Source organism: Cololabis saira, chromosome 1 (genome assembly GCF_033807715.1).
Source record: "Cololabis saira isolate AMF1-May2022 chromosome 1, fColSai1.1, whole genome shotgun sequence".
NCBI classification, from domain to species: Eukaryota; Metazoa; Chordata; class Actinopteri; order Beloniformes; family Belonidae; genus Cololabis; species Cololabis saira.
Window position 1 is genome coordinate 46,699,181 of NC_084587.1, and position 14,502 is coordinate 46,713,682.

The following is a 14,502-nucleotide window of genomic DNA, read 5'->3' on the forward strand; positions in this document are numbered from 1 at the left end:
CCTTTATTTGAAATCAGCATCACATCTCTGTTTTGCAGGTACACAAGGTACAGCAAATGCAGCTAGCTGGGTAATATGGTGGCGACAAAGACGGGTGAGCTGGGTAATTCTGCTGCTCAAGGTCTGTGATGTCACAGTACCCTGCTGATCTCAACTGCTCACTGAAGGATATATTTTTATAGTCGGATAGTACCAGTCAAAGTAAAAGTGTTATGTTGGAGATTTTGAGTTGGTAACCACTTGAAACAACTACAAATGTGCCTTAAAGCCAAGAAAACATATTTTTATTGTGGTCTGTTCACTTTAAAGAGGAAATGGGTAGGAAATTCACCTGGAGGTTCACTCAGGACACTACCAGGACAGTATGTCCTGTGAGTGCATTAGTGATGCATGAATAACTGTACACTTGGCTGCTAAATGTTTCTTTGGTTCTCAGCATTATTCATGCACAAACCAGCTCACATGGCTCAGACATGACAAACAGCTCAGAGCTGACCAAGCAAGTGTTGTGGAAGGTAGAGGTGGATATGAACATGCGGTGCAGCCTTACACAGTCTCAAAGGAACACAGAGTACAGACACTTCCACCAGTAATCCCGATGTGTCATGTAGCTCCCATATTTTGTCCCATGTTTGAATATCAGAAGAACAGACAGTCTATCATGTTTTGTCTCCCGCTGAAGCTGACCCTCAGTTCTTGGTGCCTATGCTGATTGGTGTGCGTCATACCTCACAACATCAGATCTGTACATGGAACAGGCCATGCAGCTGTGTGGGTCAAGCTGTTCTTCCATACAAGTTCAGAAGATAATAGAGCTGTACATGACATCATCTACTGGTACGATGTCAATTCAACAAAACGAAAACAAAACAAGTGCACACAGGAGAAGTAGAAAAGGGCAAATGAGTCTTGAGGATGAGCAGGAAATCAATTACATGTGGAAGAAAACCCTCCTTGTGGTTACTCATCCTCTCCAGGGTGAGTCTGTGCATGTTTCTAGTAATTTCTCCAGAAGAAAACTCGTGATGCAAAGCACTGGTAAACATAAAGCAAAAGAGTGGGCTGCTGTTCAGAGAAAAACAAAACTCTAGAAGTGAAACAGTTTGTTGAGCAAACGTCAGTGGAGCGATGGAAAAAAAAGTTATCCCCAATGGAAATTGTCAAAAGAAGGTGTAGTGAGAGAGAGAATCAGCCCATGACGCAAAACACACACATGCCATCCGGCAAACATGGGGGTGTTTGTGTTATTACCAGCGCATGTACGCCTGCTATACGAACACATCGACATTTATTGATGGTTTCTCTGCTGATGTAAGCAACAGGAAGAGTGCGGGGATTTAGGGCAGCAAAAGTCGAAAGAGTCCAAACTCAAATTATTTCTGATCCCCTTAACCGTGGCTACTAAATGGGTTATATAACACAAATGTTTCATGTATCTATTTATATTTTTGCAATGTAAAAGCACTGAGGTGAGAGGTGTCCTTTCAATGTAGTCAGTCATTTAAGAATAAAGTTAATCAACAAAGACTGAGTGAGTGTTACAAACACAGGGAAGTCATGCATCTGCCCTGATCTGCCTCGATCAGCTGTTCTTCAGTCTCTGGTGTGTAATCTGGGAGGAATGCCAAACCCTCAACTGTAAGTGGAGACGCTCCTTTCACGCCACAGGTAATCAATGCTGGTGTTGGAATCTGATCGTTTCCGCATCGTTGGCATGTAAGAAGCTTAGTAAACCAGTCACACGGCTCGTGTGAGCTAATATGGACAACTGCCATCTGAGACTTCTGCCTCCGTTAGAATTTAAACAGGGTTTACGTCTTAAAGTCCGGGCAAAATGCCAAACCCCATCATGCACCCTGTTTTCCTCCCCAACCTTCTTGTCTTCATTCATTTTTGATGGTAACTGGAACTCAGGTACATTCAGCACAATGCAGGGATATCCTTGATGGAGGTTTTGAATCAACCTCCTTGGATGTGGGGGATTCCCACAGCTGATTATTTCCGGGTTTTGAAACCGTGTGTTGTCGACGTGCATCTTTACACACTTGAGGGTTTTTTGCCTTGCATTTAGCCGGTGAATCAAAGTGTTTTTGGTTTATTGCTGCCTCCCAGTGATCAAGTGACCTGAACTGACTCAAGACAAACAAAAAAGAGAAGTCATTTTTCCACACATGGGGCCTCTCGCATTGTGAGATAAGGGGGTTCTTGGATGCTACTGTAATAAGGCTGAAAATAAGCTTTTAAAATATTCTTGCTTCAAAAAAAAATCTTTCCTTGACTTCATATCTGACATTCATTGATGCATAATTTGGTTAAAAAGAACTTGTTATATATTTTATGTACATTTGGCGGCCTCATTGCTTTGCTTTCATTGTATTTATATTTATTTATTTATTTATTTATTCTTTTATTGCATTACTGAATGTCTGGGGTTTCTTCCCCCAGCAACAGACATAAATTGTTGATTTGGTCATTATTCATGGTGGAATGTATATTAATAAAGTTTAGTATTTAACTGGGGAAAAACAGTTAGATCCATTTCCGTCACTACCAGGGTTTTTTTGTTTAAAATGTTTTTACATAATAATCACAGAACAAATAGGATAACTTAGTCAAGTTTTGTAATGAGATTCCTGGAGAAATTCTGAAAACTAAAGAATCTTTTCTGGAAAGTAACAAAAGATGATCATATCACTTTAATAAAATCCTTCTAATTATAAAAAAAAAAAGTTTATTGAGTTTTTCTCTTTATTGAGAGCTCAGTTCAGTGTAATCGGAGATGTCTGGGAATGTCAAGTTAGTGGAATAATAAAACCTCAGACGGGTGACAACAAAGTCTAGTCTGCACCACATGAGCCCTCTGGCCCCCCAGGGCCGAGTGCTGCGTCCCCCGCGCTGCAGCCGGCTGACCCCTGACTCAGTCTGACTGCACAGCAGCCTTCAAGCAGCAATTACATGGTAGAGCTGGTTGATGGAGCCCCTGTAGTGGCACTTAACTCCACCAGCGATGACTGAAACCACAAGAAGGAGGGGATCCACGTGGCTGAAAAGATAACAATCTCTTTCTAAATGTCAATACGACCAAGGAGACTTTTATAGACCTCCGGGGAGGCACAAGAAAAACCTCAGCAAACTGAAGAGGCCCAACTGCCTCTGTCTGGCTGTTTGGGAGAGAAGACGAGGGAAATGTTGGTTCTGCTTACAAAAATGTTCAGCCTGAATAACACCAAGGCTCAAAGTTATTGAAAACAAAGCATACTAGTGACTGCAGAAGCACATCAAAATAAAGGATGAGAGTAATTCTGTATTATCTGATTTAAGATACCTGTTCAGGAAGATTTTGGAGAGTCTTAAGAGTCTTTATAAACAAAATATTAGCTTAATGTATTAATGTGTAATGTATTCACTATTGCAATATATGTAAATGTCTGTAAGATCGTGTTAGTATGAAGATTGATGTGTCAGGTTGTTCTCCTGTTCCTTCTATCTTAAATAGAAACAAAATAACAAGAACAGAAACTTTTTGCACGCTTTATTTGTATTTGTTTTAACTTGTTGTTTAACTTGTTTCTCTTTTATATTTTTAGCCGGGGGACTGCCAATGGAAACTAGCTCTGTAGCTAAAATTGGGTGCATTTGCATTTTTAATTCTAAATGTATATGAATGTACACTGTCCCTTCTCAAATAAACTGAATTGAATTGAATTGAATGGTTTATCTTAATTATGAGTTGTGATTTTAATACAATGAGAATGTGATAAACGGCCGAAACACCCGTGAAACCGGGGGTAAGGGACCGATGATGCGCTGATGATGCGTCGCTATGGTAACAACACGGTCCCAGCAGGCTGCTGATGACGGAGCCAACCCAAGTGCCGCCCTACCAGGGATGAAACATCCCATCCTTCAGGGAAATGGCCTCGTCTGTAAACTTTTGAGGTGCCAAAGTGTTATGACATGGTTACCAGGTAACAGGACGACAATCCGCAGGATGAGCTGATGATGTCGGCTGGTCCGCCACTGCGTCACAGCAACTTGCACATGTATGGCTTTGTAGTGCCACCTGCAGGCCAAGCTCATCTAAAGAAATATTCAGTTCCCAAACGGACTGGTAGAAACTCCAAAGCAGGCCTGTTGAAGGCCCAGTTTCACAGCTGGGGTTTTCAGAAGCATCTGTGCAACAGCTGGAAAGATTTGGCAAACAGAGTCAAGTCCAAAGCAGGGCTGCGATCTTTGATCACTAAACTTTTCATCAAGCACATTCCTCAGCCCAACACTTGAAGAAAATACTACAATTCATGATGGAGTACCTACAGAACTAATAACACACTCATTAGAACAAAACCTGTGTTCACTGAGGAGAAAGATGACTTAGGATAGGTTTTTGTCAGATTTGTGCAGACTTTGATGAGCTGATGATGACCCCCTCATTTCAATATGCATGTTGGAGGGTGGAAACATCTAAAATATACAGGGGGGTCTTGCTGAAGACCAGGACTGAAGAAGACTGGACTAGATTAACCTGAAAGAGGGAATACAACAGTAGCAACTGAAAACTAAGAGACAAATGAAGAAACAAACTCACAGACGACAATGGAAATGTTTCAGAACAGGCTAACAGAAGACAAGGCCAAAGGTTAAGTTAGAGTGTTACTTTAAGTAGACTAGATCAACATAACAAATTATTAAATCTATTTCCATATATAACAAAAAATCTGTCAAGTCTGGCATTAAAACATGTCACTTCCAGCTGTAGCTCTGCAGTCAATTTGAATATCATTCTCATACCATTTCAATACCAGAACACAACCGAACACAACCGAAAGTGTGACTTGCAGTTTTATGCAACTGATTTTAAATAAAACATCACATTAACATGCACAAACTAATGCAGATATGCGGCCTTAGGCCACAAGTTCTTGGTTTTTCAAAGGGATGTTACAGAGAGGGAGGTGGAGCTCAAACATGGGCCGATTCCACTCAGGCCCCGTGGACGGCCGGAGGAAAGAAAGATCCTGCAGGTGTACTCGAGCTGAGAGCAGCATGAGAGCAGGAAGTGGTTTTCAGAGTCTGAAAAACTGATCCGAGCAGGAAGTGCAGACAGGAAAGTGATCTTAACTGTCATGCGTGCACACACACACAAACACATGCACACACACCCAAGGTACCCAAGAACAAGTGGATACTTATCTCTCTCTGATAGATGGTGGCAGTTAGACTACAAATGTCCTTGCAGATTTTTATAAGATGGGGAAACATGTTGTCCTTGTATTTTAAACATAAAAAAACACGAAACACAAATTTCCATTAAGTATTCTTCGGTTAGGGTAAAGATAGGGCTGCTAACGTCCTGCAGCAAACCTGCCAGAGACTCACTGAGACTATAATATCTAGTTATATTTTCAGTTATGCAAGAATAGATTCGTTCAAGAGGGGTTGATTTCACACAACAGAAAAAAAGCAGAACTGGAAGGAAGGACAGGACAGGAAGTATTAGATGAAAGAGCAGACCAAAACAGAGAGATTTTGGTAAATAGGTGAAGTTCTCAGGGGCATCTAATGAGGAAGCACGCAGCCTGTCTGACTGAGGAGTTGGTGCTGCAGCAGCAACCGCAGAAACAGCAGCTACGCTCATGTTGTTGACGGATGACTTTTGAAAGGCAGGAAATGAGAGAAGTAGAGCGTTAGAACCAGAGAGGACGACTTCATCTGCCATAGCACATGCAACGACCTACAAGAGAGAAGTGCATCAGAAGGGAAACAGGCCGTAGATAGTTGATGGAACCTGGATTGAGAGTCCCACGCTAAGAATTTGCAATGGGCATTGAGGAGAAAGATTCAGAGCCTGCGGCGTTGCAACCATCGAAGGAGCAAGGGACAGCAGAGAGAGAAAAGGATTTCCCTGGTGAGGCTCCACAGACATCCGAAGCCGCCGACCCCCTCAACACGTACAAGTGGCACACCGGCTCCAAGGGAGCGCTCAACGAACTGAAGGACGGAGAGGGAGGCACCGCCGCTTCCACGTCCACCATCGACAAGATTCAGAAGGCCTCCACCAATAAATGGAGCAAAATGCAAAACTGGCGGAAAGCCCTGAGCGAGGACCCCGGAGAGAAGAACTCTGCTGTCGCTGTCAAAGGTGGAGAGAGAACCAAGCCTGATAAATGGGCAGGAGTAACCAGAAAGAGCCCGTTCAGGAGGGCCTATTCCGAGCCTCCCGGATCCCTTTTCTCGGCTGTGCCTCCGTCCTCCAGCCCCACCAGCCCGACGCAGGCGGCAGCATCCTCACCTGCTGCTGGGGCGGCTGCAGAGGCCCCGGGGGGGGCCTCCACTGACCCTTCGCAGAAAGGAGGCGGAGGGGCGCTCTTTAAAAAATACTTGTGGAACGTAACGCAGAAGCTTAAGAAGCCCCGGCTGCAGAGTCGCAACAGCACGCACGCTTTACTGCCTGGTAAGAGCATCATCATCATCATCCTCACATCATCTGCTCCCTAGTCACCTTCAAGTTTATCACAGCAGCCGATGACTGCTGATCACGCTGCACATCAAATAGCAGTTGCGGTGAATCCCCTTTTAAAACTTAAACTAAGCAGTGCTTCATTTGTCGGGGACATTCTCAACCAATGTGGTTAATATGATTTCCTATTACGGTATGTCAGATCACCTGATGAAACACACACCTGTGTGCAGCATGTGTAAGCTTTTTCACATTACCATGTGATGAATTCACATCTGCGTTCAAACGAGGTGAGAAGCTGACGATCCAAACATAAGCTGATGCTGAGAAGCATCTTAAACAGGATCTGAAAAAGAGCTGTGATTCTCTGAAGACTCTCTGGGTTTTGGGACATTTTTCACAGTAAAACTTTATTTTCAACTTTAACGGTAATTCTGAAGCTCTAAGATGAGGAGTTGGTTTAATACAGCATGACATTCTTAAGGAATCATAATTTTCATCATGCTGGTCGGTGGAGACATCAGGGTAGGGTCATGAAAACTCTTCTGAAGAAATGGGTTGGGCTTTCTCAGGATGTGGTTTATCACATTGGCATCATGGTGAGAAGATGAAAAATAAATTCATTTTTCTGGCTAAAAAGCAGATCATATAAAAGTTAAAAGATCTTGAAGACACTGCTAACACTCCGGACAACATCTCCCAGTGGGCACTGTGCCAAGTTTTCCAACAACTCTTCTTTAAAAGGAACCTGTAATGAGAAAAGTGTCTTATTGCTTGACACAAACTGTTCTTACAGCCCAAATACTCCAACGCTGTTATTACTTTAATTGAAAACTTTAGAAACACAGGCCTGAAACTTTATTTGAGACGAACAAGGTCTGAAGATATGCCATTGAGAAGAGGCGCCATAATTTGCAGGGTTCTGTGACATCACAGACCCAGATCAGGCTGTAATTATCCAGTTTTCCCATTTTTATTTCTATCCAGATTCACATCTACATCAGGCTGTGACACTGATTTCACAAGTTCTGTTGCAGTTCCCAGACTGGCCACTAGAGGCTGGCTCCAAAAGCGAGTCAATCTCCATTGACTCCCATGTTAAAATGCACAACTATAGAACAGAAATAAACATATTTACACCCTGGTTCGAAACCCGTTTTGGTCACGCTACCACGCTTAGCGAAGCAGCCACCCATCTGCAGTCATTTTTGATTTTGCTATCGAGTCAACATGTTAAACGGTATATCGGCGGGGTTTGGCTGAAGGGGCTGGGAGCAAAGTTTCCATCGGCTTCTGAAGCAACATGGCTGCTCATCGCACAAAGAAAAACGGGCTTCAAAACTGGCCTACAGAAACCAATGGGTCACGTGACCTCATGCTTCATCCTTTACTTCATACAGTCTATGGTTTCACCCCACGGAGGAGAGTGGGGATGAAAGACTGACTCCGCCCCTCAAACCTGCTGCTATGAAGAGAGCTGAAAAAGGCAGGGTCAAAAGGGAGCTGTTGTACTCTATCGCTTTACTACATTAGTCAACACTTGAAGTGGATCAAAACAATTTATCAAAGTTGTCCCAAGACAAGAACGGATAGTGTTCAAAACTCGTAAGTTTGTTTTTGATCCACTTCAAATGTTGACTATATTTTGAACAAAGTAACTGTGATTTAATCGTGGCCGCAGGAACTTTCATTCCTGAGAAAACAGTGCTTCATGCTAATGTTTTGCCTCTTTTATTGAAAAGGAAAAATAAGGGAAACGATAATTTCATTCAAGTCAAAGTGGCATTGCAATGACTCTTTGCAAACCTTCTTGAACGGTTCATACTGCGGAAAGTTACATCCCAGAGAAGATGACATATTTGGGTGGATAAAGTGACAACCAAAAAAAGAAAGAAACCACACAGTTTATACATTTTCTAATTTTATCTAGGAATGCCTGGTTCTGAAAACATGTAATTCAAGGAGCCTTTGCTTGGTATTGTGACATCGCAGACCCAAATCAGACTGGGATTATCCACAGTTCACAGTTTTCCAGCCAACTTCACATCTTTCTGCATTTCCTGTAGCTTCCAAGTGGGTAAAATGAAGCTGTAACACGGATTACGCAGGAAACACACTCCTCAGCAGAGGGATGGTCAACCATCAACTATTAACTACCAACTAAACTTCACCTCCTACAAACTGGCTGACATAAACAGATTTATAAAGATGTGACTGAATGGGAAGCTCTACTTCTGAATCTGTCTGGTATTTCTCTATACGTTCACAATGGTCACGTTATTCCTTCTCTCCTCATTCATACTTGGTGACGGTAAATTATGTAGTAAGGAGGGCGGAATTGCCTTGCCCAAGGACACAACGACAGATGACTAGGGGGGAGCGGGCAGGGTTTGAACCACCAACCCTTCGATCCCGCTCTGCCACCTGAGCCACTGCTGCCCACAAACAAGTCACAGACATTTCATTTAAAGGAGCTTGAGGCTCCTTTTAAGAAATGAGACTCTCTAGCGCCACCCTTCACCACGACGGCCGTTGGGGGTACTGCAGCCAACAGTGAAGCCGGCACGGGAGAACGGGGAGAACGCACATGCAGCGTCATGTGACGTCACATCCGCAGCCCAGCGCGGGAAATTCGGGACCGAATTGCAGCACATTTTGCAGCACACAGCCTGTTTAAGGCAAAGGAGAGATGCACTAGAGGAAACATTCTTTTGGGTTTGGAACGCTTCATCTGACATTATTACTACAAAACTTAAAATGTATACAGATTTTTTTCATAAATCTTGCCACAATCCGGCCTCAAGCTCCTTTAAAACCCAGGAAGAAGCTTTCAAAGAAAGGTCATAATATGTCTCCTTTAAAGATAATATTATATTATTACATTGATAATGTGATAAAGAATTTAAAAAAAGAAAAGAAAAAAAGATTTGACCCTGGTAATATTATTGTTTTTTTATTATTATTACTTCTATGTACGAAATTAACTGGAAGCCAAATTTACAAGTAAAAACAAATTCTGTGAAAGTGTGAAGCCGGAGCGGAGGACGTTTGGAAAAGTCCCACTTCTACTCTTTTCAAATAACATCCTCACTGAGCCTGCAGTCTGACGGCTCGTCTTCTTCTGCTAGACACAGAGGGCACATGCTTCCTTTCTGATTTACGGGAAAATAAAAATACCAATAACTTCAGACTTTCATCAACCTGCATCATCAGCCCCTCCCAGTAACGGTGTTAAAGCACGAGTCTCAAAAACGACTGAGAAATTCTGTGGTGTACGTGAAAGAGGAAAAAGAAAAAAAAAGACAGAGCTTAGACTAACACTGAGTCAAAACCTGAAGTCTGCACGGCTGAAAAAGCTGTCGGAGACGCGGCAGGAAGCAACAGAAACACTGTTGCACTGTCCCCATGACTCCATGTAAATGAACTCACAAGTATTTTATTGAATTTCTGAAAAATCTGAAAAATTACGTTACACATTGGACATTTAAGACAGGCTGGACTTGTTTCAGTGATGTCAAATAAAGGGATATTATGAAAAAAACTGTGATATAACAAAAGTTTTTTGCCATGTTTGTTTGGTAGTTCTAGTCAAGCAGCTTCAAAATGCCAACCCAGTATCTCTTCCCAACCCCAGGCCTTTAATATGCTTTATTTGTCTTGAGGTAAGGAGGGACTGGGCCACACCTGCTTTATTACATTTTTTTGACACAACTGCCCGAATACTGTTGAGCCCTTGAAAAAAGAGGTACTTTGCTTAAAATGGCTGTAGTTCCTGAACGGTGAATGCAAGCGGAGTCTAGATGTTGATCACGCCGTGACTGTTTTACCTCAGAAGTGGATCTGAAGTCATTTACCGTTATTCCACGTTTGAAACAGAGACAGACAGTCTTCTGCCTGGTGTGAGTTTCAATCACCAAAACCTAAATACCGCAATGAAAACCCTGTAACAGAAAAACCTTTAAATTCCCTAAAAATATTGAATGAGGCCAAAACCTTCGTGAGGTGGTTTTTAATGTTAGTAGACCAGTTTAGCACGTAAGTGTAATGGAAACACCTTTTGTGCATTTGCACGTCTCCAGCATCACTGGATGTGAAGTAGTCGGTCAGTCCAAAGTTATCATGAGTGGTCTCATTTTTATGATGAAGCTGTGCTACAACATTACTTAAAGCAAGGCAAGGCAAGTTTATCTGTATAGCACAATTCAACACAAGGTCATTCAAAGTGCTTTCAACATTAAAAGCAGCAAGACACAATTAAACAGTAAATAACAAATACAATGAAATAAAATGATAAGAAAAGAGGTAAAATAATAAAAAGCACAAGTTGTTACGTAAGAGCAGTAGAGCAGGTAAGTATTTAGTTTAAGAGTACACTTCAGTAAACAGTAATGTTTTTAGGCCTGATTTAAAGGATCTACAGTTGGAGCAGACCTCAGGTCTACAGGAAGTTTGTTCCACCGGTGAGGAGCAGAATAACTGAACGCTGCCTCACCTTGATTGGTTCTGGTTCTTGGGAACCACAACAAACCAGATCCAGATGAACCTCAGGGGTCTGGGAGCTTCATAGGGAACTAATGGCCCTTTTCCACTAGTACCTACTCAGCGCGCTTCTACCCGCCACGCCCCGTCTTGCGCTTTTCCACTACGGGCCGAGACGGGTGGAGCCGTGCCAAGCAGATACTTTTTCTGTACCGAGGCTGCCGAGGTTCTGAGCGGCTGAGTCGACCCTGGATCTGACGTTACCACCCTACACGCCACTGATTGGTCGGGGGGCGGGGCCGTCAGACGTTTGAATCAGGAAGCGGGAGTCAGCGCGAGAGCGACTCGCGGCGATTTTATCATAAAGCTCAAACGTCTGTTTGGTGATCCAACTCTGAGGTGCAGATGTTCATAAACCTGGTGGCTGAGGAGAGAATTAAAAAAGGGATGTAGACGGGCGATAAGGAACGATCAGATCCACCAGGAGCTGTGTTTTACTCTCAGCCGCTCGCGGCTCCAGCTGATTTCTCATCAGCGCCGACACAAACAAAGCGGTTGCGCAATCGAGTACGTCACAGCAGCTTCACCCCAACCTGCCCATTTCTCACCTGTGTGTGGAAAAACAAACGAGAACAAAGCGGGTAGAGGTGGGTAGAGGCGGTACGAGGCGGTACGAGGCGTGATGAGCCGTCCCAAGCCGGGGCGCGCTGAGTAGGTACTAGTGGAAAAGCGCCATAACAGATCCAGCATGTGTTTTGGTCCAAGACCATTCAGGTCTTTGTAGACCAGCAGTAAGATTTTAAACTCTATCCTTTGACTCACTGGAAGCCAGTGTAGTGATTTCATGACTGGTGTAATGTGGTCCAGTTTCCTGGTGTTTGTAAGGACTCGTTCTGGATCAGCTGCAGCTGCCTGGTTGATTTCTTGTTAAGGCCTGTAAAGATGCCATTGCAATAATCCAACCTACTGAAAATGAATGCATGAATACGTTTTTCCATGTCTTGTTTAGACAGAATCCCCTTAATTCTAGCAATGTTTTTAGGTGGTAATAGGCAGATTTAGTGATAAACTTTAGATGGCTGTTGAAGTTCAGGTCTGAGTCAATAATTACACCCAGGTTTCTGGCTTTATTTGTAGCTGTCAATGACATGGAGCCAAGGTGAGCACTGATCTGTTCCCTTTTATTTTTAGGGCCAAAAATGATCACCTCTGTCTTTTCTGCATTTAGCTGGAGAAATTTCTGGCACATCCACTCATTGATTTGATGAATACAGTAACTCAATGAGAGTAAGCAATCACTATGCATTACCGCATTACATCAGGGCTCTGCCTTTTTAAAACCATTTGAATGATCATCCGTTGCCTTCTTTTTCTCTTTACTAATTTTGTTACAACAGTAGTGGCAATTACAATTATTTGTCTATAGCTCAAGATTTTTTCGTCCATATTCTTCGAGGTCGAGATCTGACGAGATTTTGAGAGTTACGGAGTACGGAGAGAGAACGAGGAGAGTTACGCTCATGAAAAGAAAAACACAGTTCTTCGGAAACACCGCCCCCTGCAGCGGCACCTCTGTCACAGTTTCCAAAGTGTCACCTTTTTTTTTGCATTTGCAAAAAATTGTAATGGAAAACCACTTGTGTTGCATTGATTTCTCCGTCTTTTCATACCTAGCCTTGATGCGTAATTTTACAGATGAAGCAGAGCAACACGACTGTATTAAGCATAGTGAGTTATTTGTTAACAGTGTTGCCATTTTAGCACCTTTGTCACTATATTTAGCAAGTTTTCAGACCTGTCTTGCAACTTTTTTTTTTCTTTTCAAAAGAGGGACTTTAGACAAATTTATCCACTTTTTACAGGTGTTATCGAAGATTTTTGGAGACCAATGTGAAAGTGCGTATCACAGTGAGAGGACAGTGAGACCTAACTGTTCTCACCCTGTTGACACCCTGCGGAGGGAACTCATTTTCACTGCTCGTATCCAATCTGCTTCAACAAGCTGAGCATGATCTTCTCAGACTTTTTTTTTTTTTTTTTTAATATTTTTTTTTTATCCCCGATTTTTTTACCCATTTCATCACCCAGTGCTCATACCTAAGTAACAGTCCTGGGCATCTTCTCAGACTTAATGTCCCCGCCTCCCCCAACACATGGTTGAAGCTCTGCCAGAGATGGGAGTGGAAGCTCCCACTGCCAGATGTTGCCAGCAGACCCTCACAATACGTTTGGTCCTACCAGGTGTGACTGGCATCCTCCCCCAGCATCGGAGTGGTGATCAGTTGACAGCTTCACTCCCCTCTTCCTCCAAGTGTCCAAGACATTTGGCCACAAGTTCAATGACACAACTACTAAGTCGGTCATCGACCTGCAATGTCCAGTGATCCTCGGAGCTCAGTTGTCTGGGGCTTTATTGCCCAGGTAGGGTCACCCAAGACAAACAAACAAAGTGCTTCTCAAAAGCCCCGTAATGATTAATAAAAACAGTGCGGTTACATGCACATCTTAATTGAGCTATTGACCAAAATCGAGCTAATGATTGAACTGGGGTTTCCGAGAATTCCAAGTATACATGTTCAAGAAGACAATCGATTATTGAGTGAGGAGCGTTCGACTCTGCGATGCTAGGTGGCGCCACACGCACTTTTGCGTTGACGTTCTTCCAGTTAGTTCTTTGTTTTTCACCTTCTTCTTTTCCTACTGTGTTGATATTCTGGCATTTGCAGTGTCGTCAGTTCTGGAAGGGGGAGTCTGGGGGCAGTCGCTAGCTCTGCTAAGCGTAGGTTGCGTATACATGGCGAAATAACTCGAATTAGGACATTATCTGGCACTAAATGCTTGATCTCAAGAGCTTCAGTTTGGTTCGATTACAGCCCGACTAAGGTGTATACATGGCTTTTAAAATTCAATATTGGTCGGATTAAGGCAACAACTCGAGTTTCTGTTAGTGCATGTAAACGTACTGAGTGTCACCAGCCCCATCTGGAGCCAAGCCTGGGGGCTTTTTCTTGGATGGTGAGCCCCTGGTTGGCGGGCCTGCACCCATGGGTGCCAGGCATAGCCTGAAAAGGGGACATGTGTCCCCCTTCCAATGGGTTCATCACCGGTGTAGTAGTCTCCCTCCATCTTCGATGTGGGGGGGCACGTCCTGACTGTTGTTTGTGTTTATGCGCCAGACAGCAGTTCAGAATACCCACCCTTTTGGAGTTTCTGGGTGCTTTAGATTGGAAATGATAAAATCACATAGAATGTAACAGATTAACCAGGTTTTACAATAGAAAGACATGAAGAATAATTTCCTCTATGAGTAAGTAATTGATCCCTGGTGGATGCGTTGCTTAACAAAGATACAAACACAAATAATGTACAAGAGTATGAGTACGAACCCACAAAAGTGGAGTAGAAATGGGCCTTAAAATGCTCTGGAAAAGGTGGTGCAGCCGATTCACAGCAAAATCACCAGTGTTTAATTAACACTATACAGTGTTTATATGTGCCCACTCATTTTAGTCTTATTTTAACACCGTTTAGTGTCAAAGTAGAACTTTCAGAGTAAAAACCCTACA

At 43.1% G+C, this 14,502-nt stretch overlaps 1 protein-coding gene across 1 annotated transcript in view; it reads left to right on the top strand.

The window, feature by feature from the left end:
* The first annotated feature begins 5,560 nt into the window (after positions 1–5,560).
* Positions 5,561–14,502, top strand: part of rasal3 (RAS protein activator like 3) — a 38,463-nt gene continuing 29,521 nt past the window's right edge. Inside the window, exon 1 of the mRNA XM_061718794.1 lies at positions 5,561–6,451. Coding sequence (XP_061574778.1) covers positions 5,818–6,451 — 634 coding nt within the window. The 5' untranslated portion in view covers positions 5,561–5,817. The remainder of the gene's footprint in view (positions 6,452–14,502) is intronic.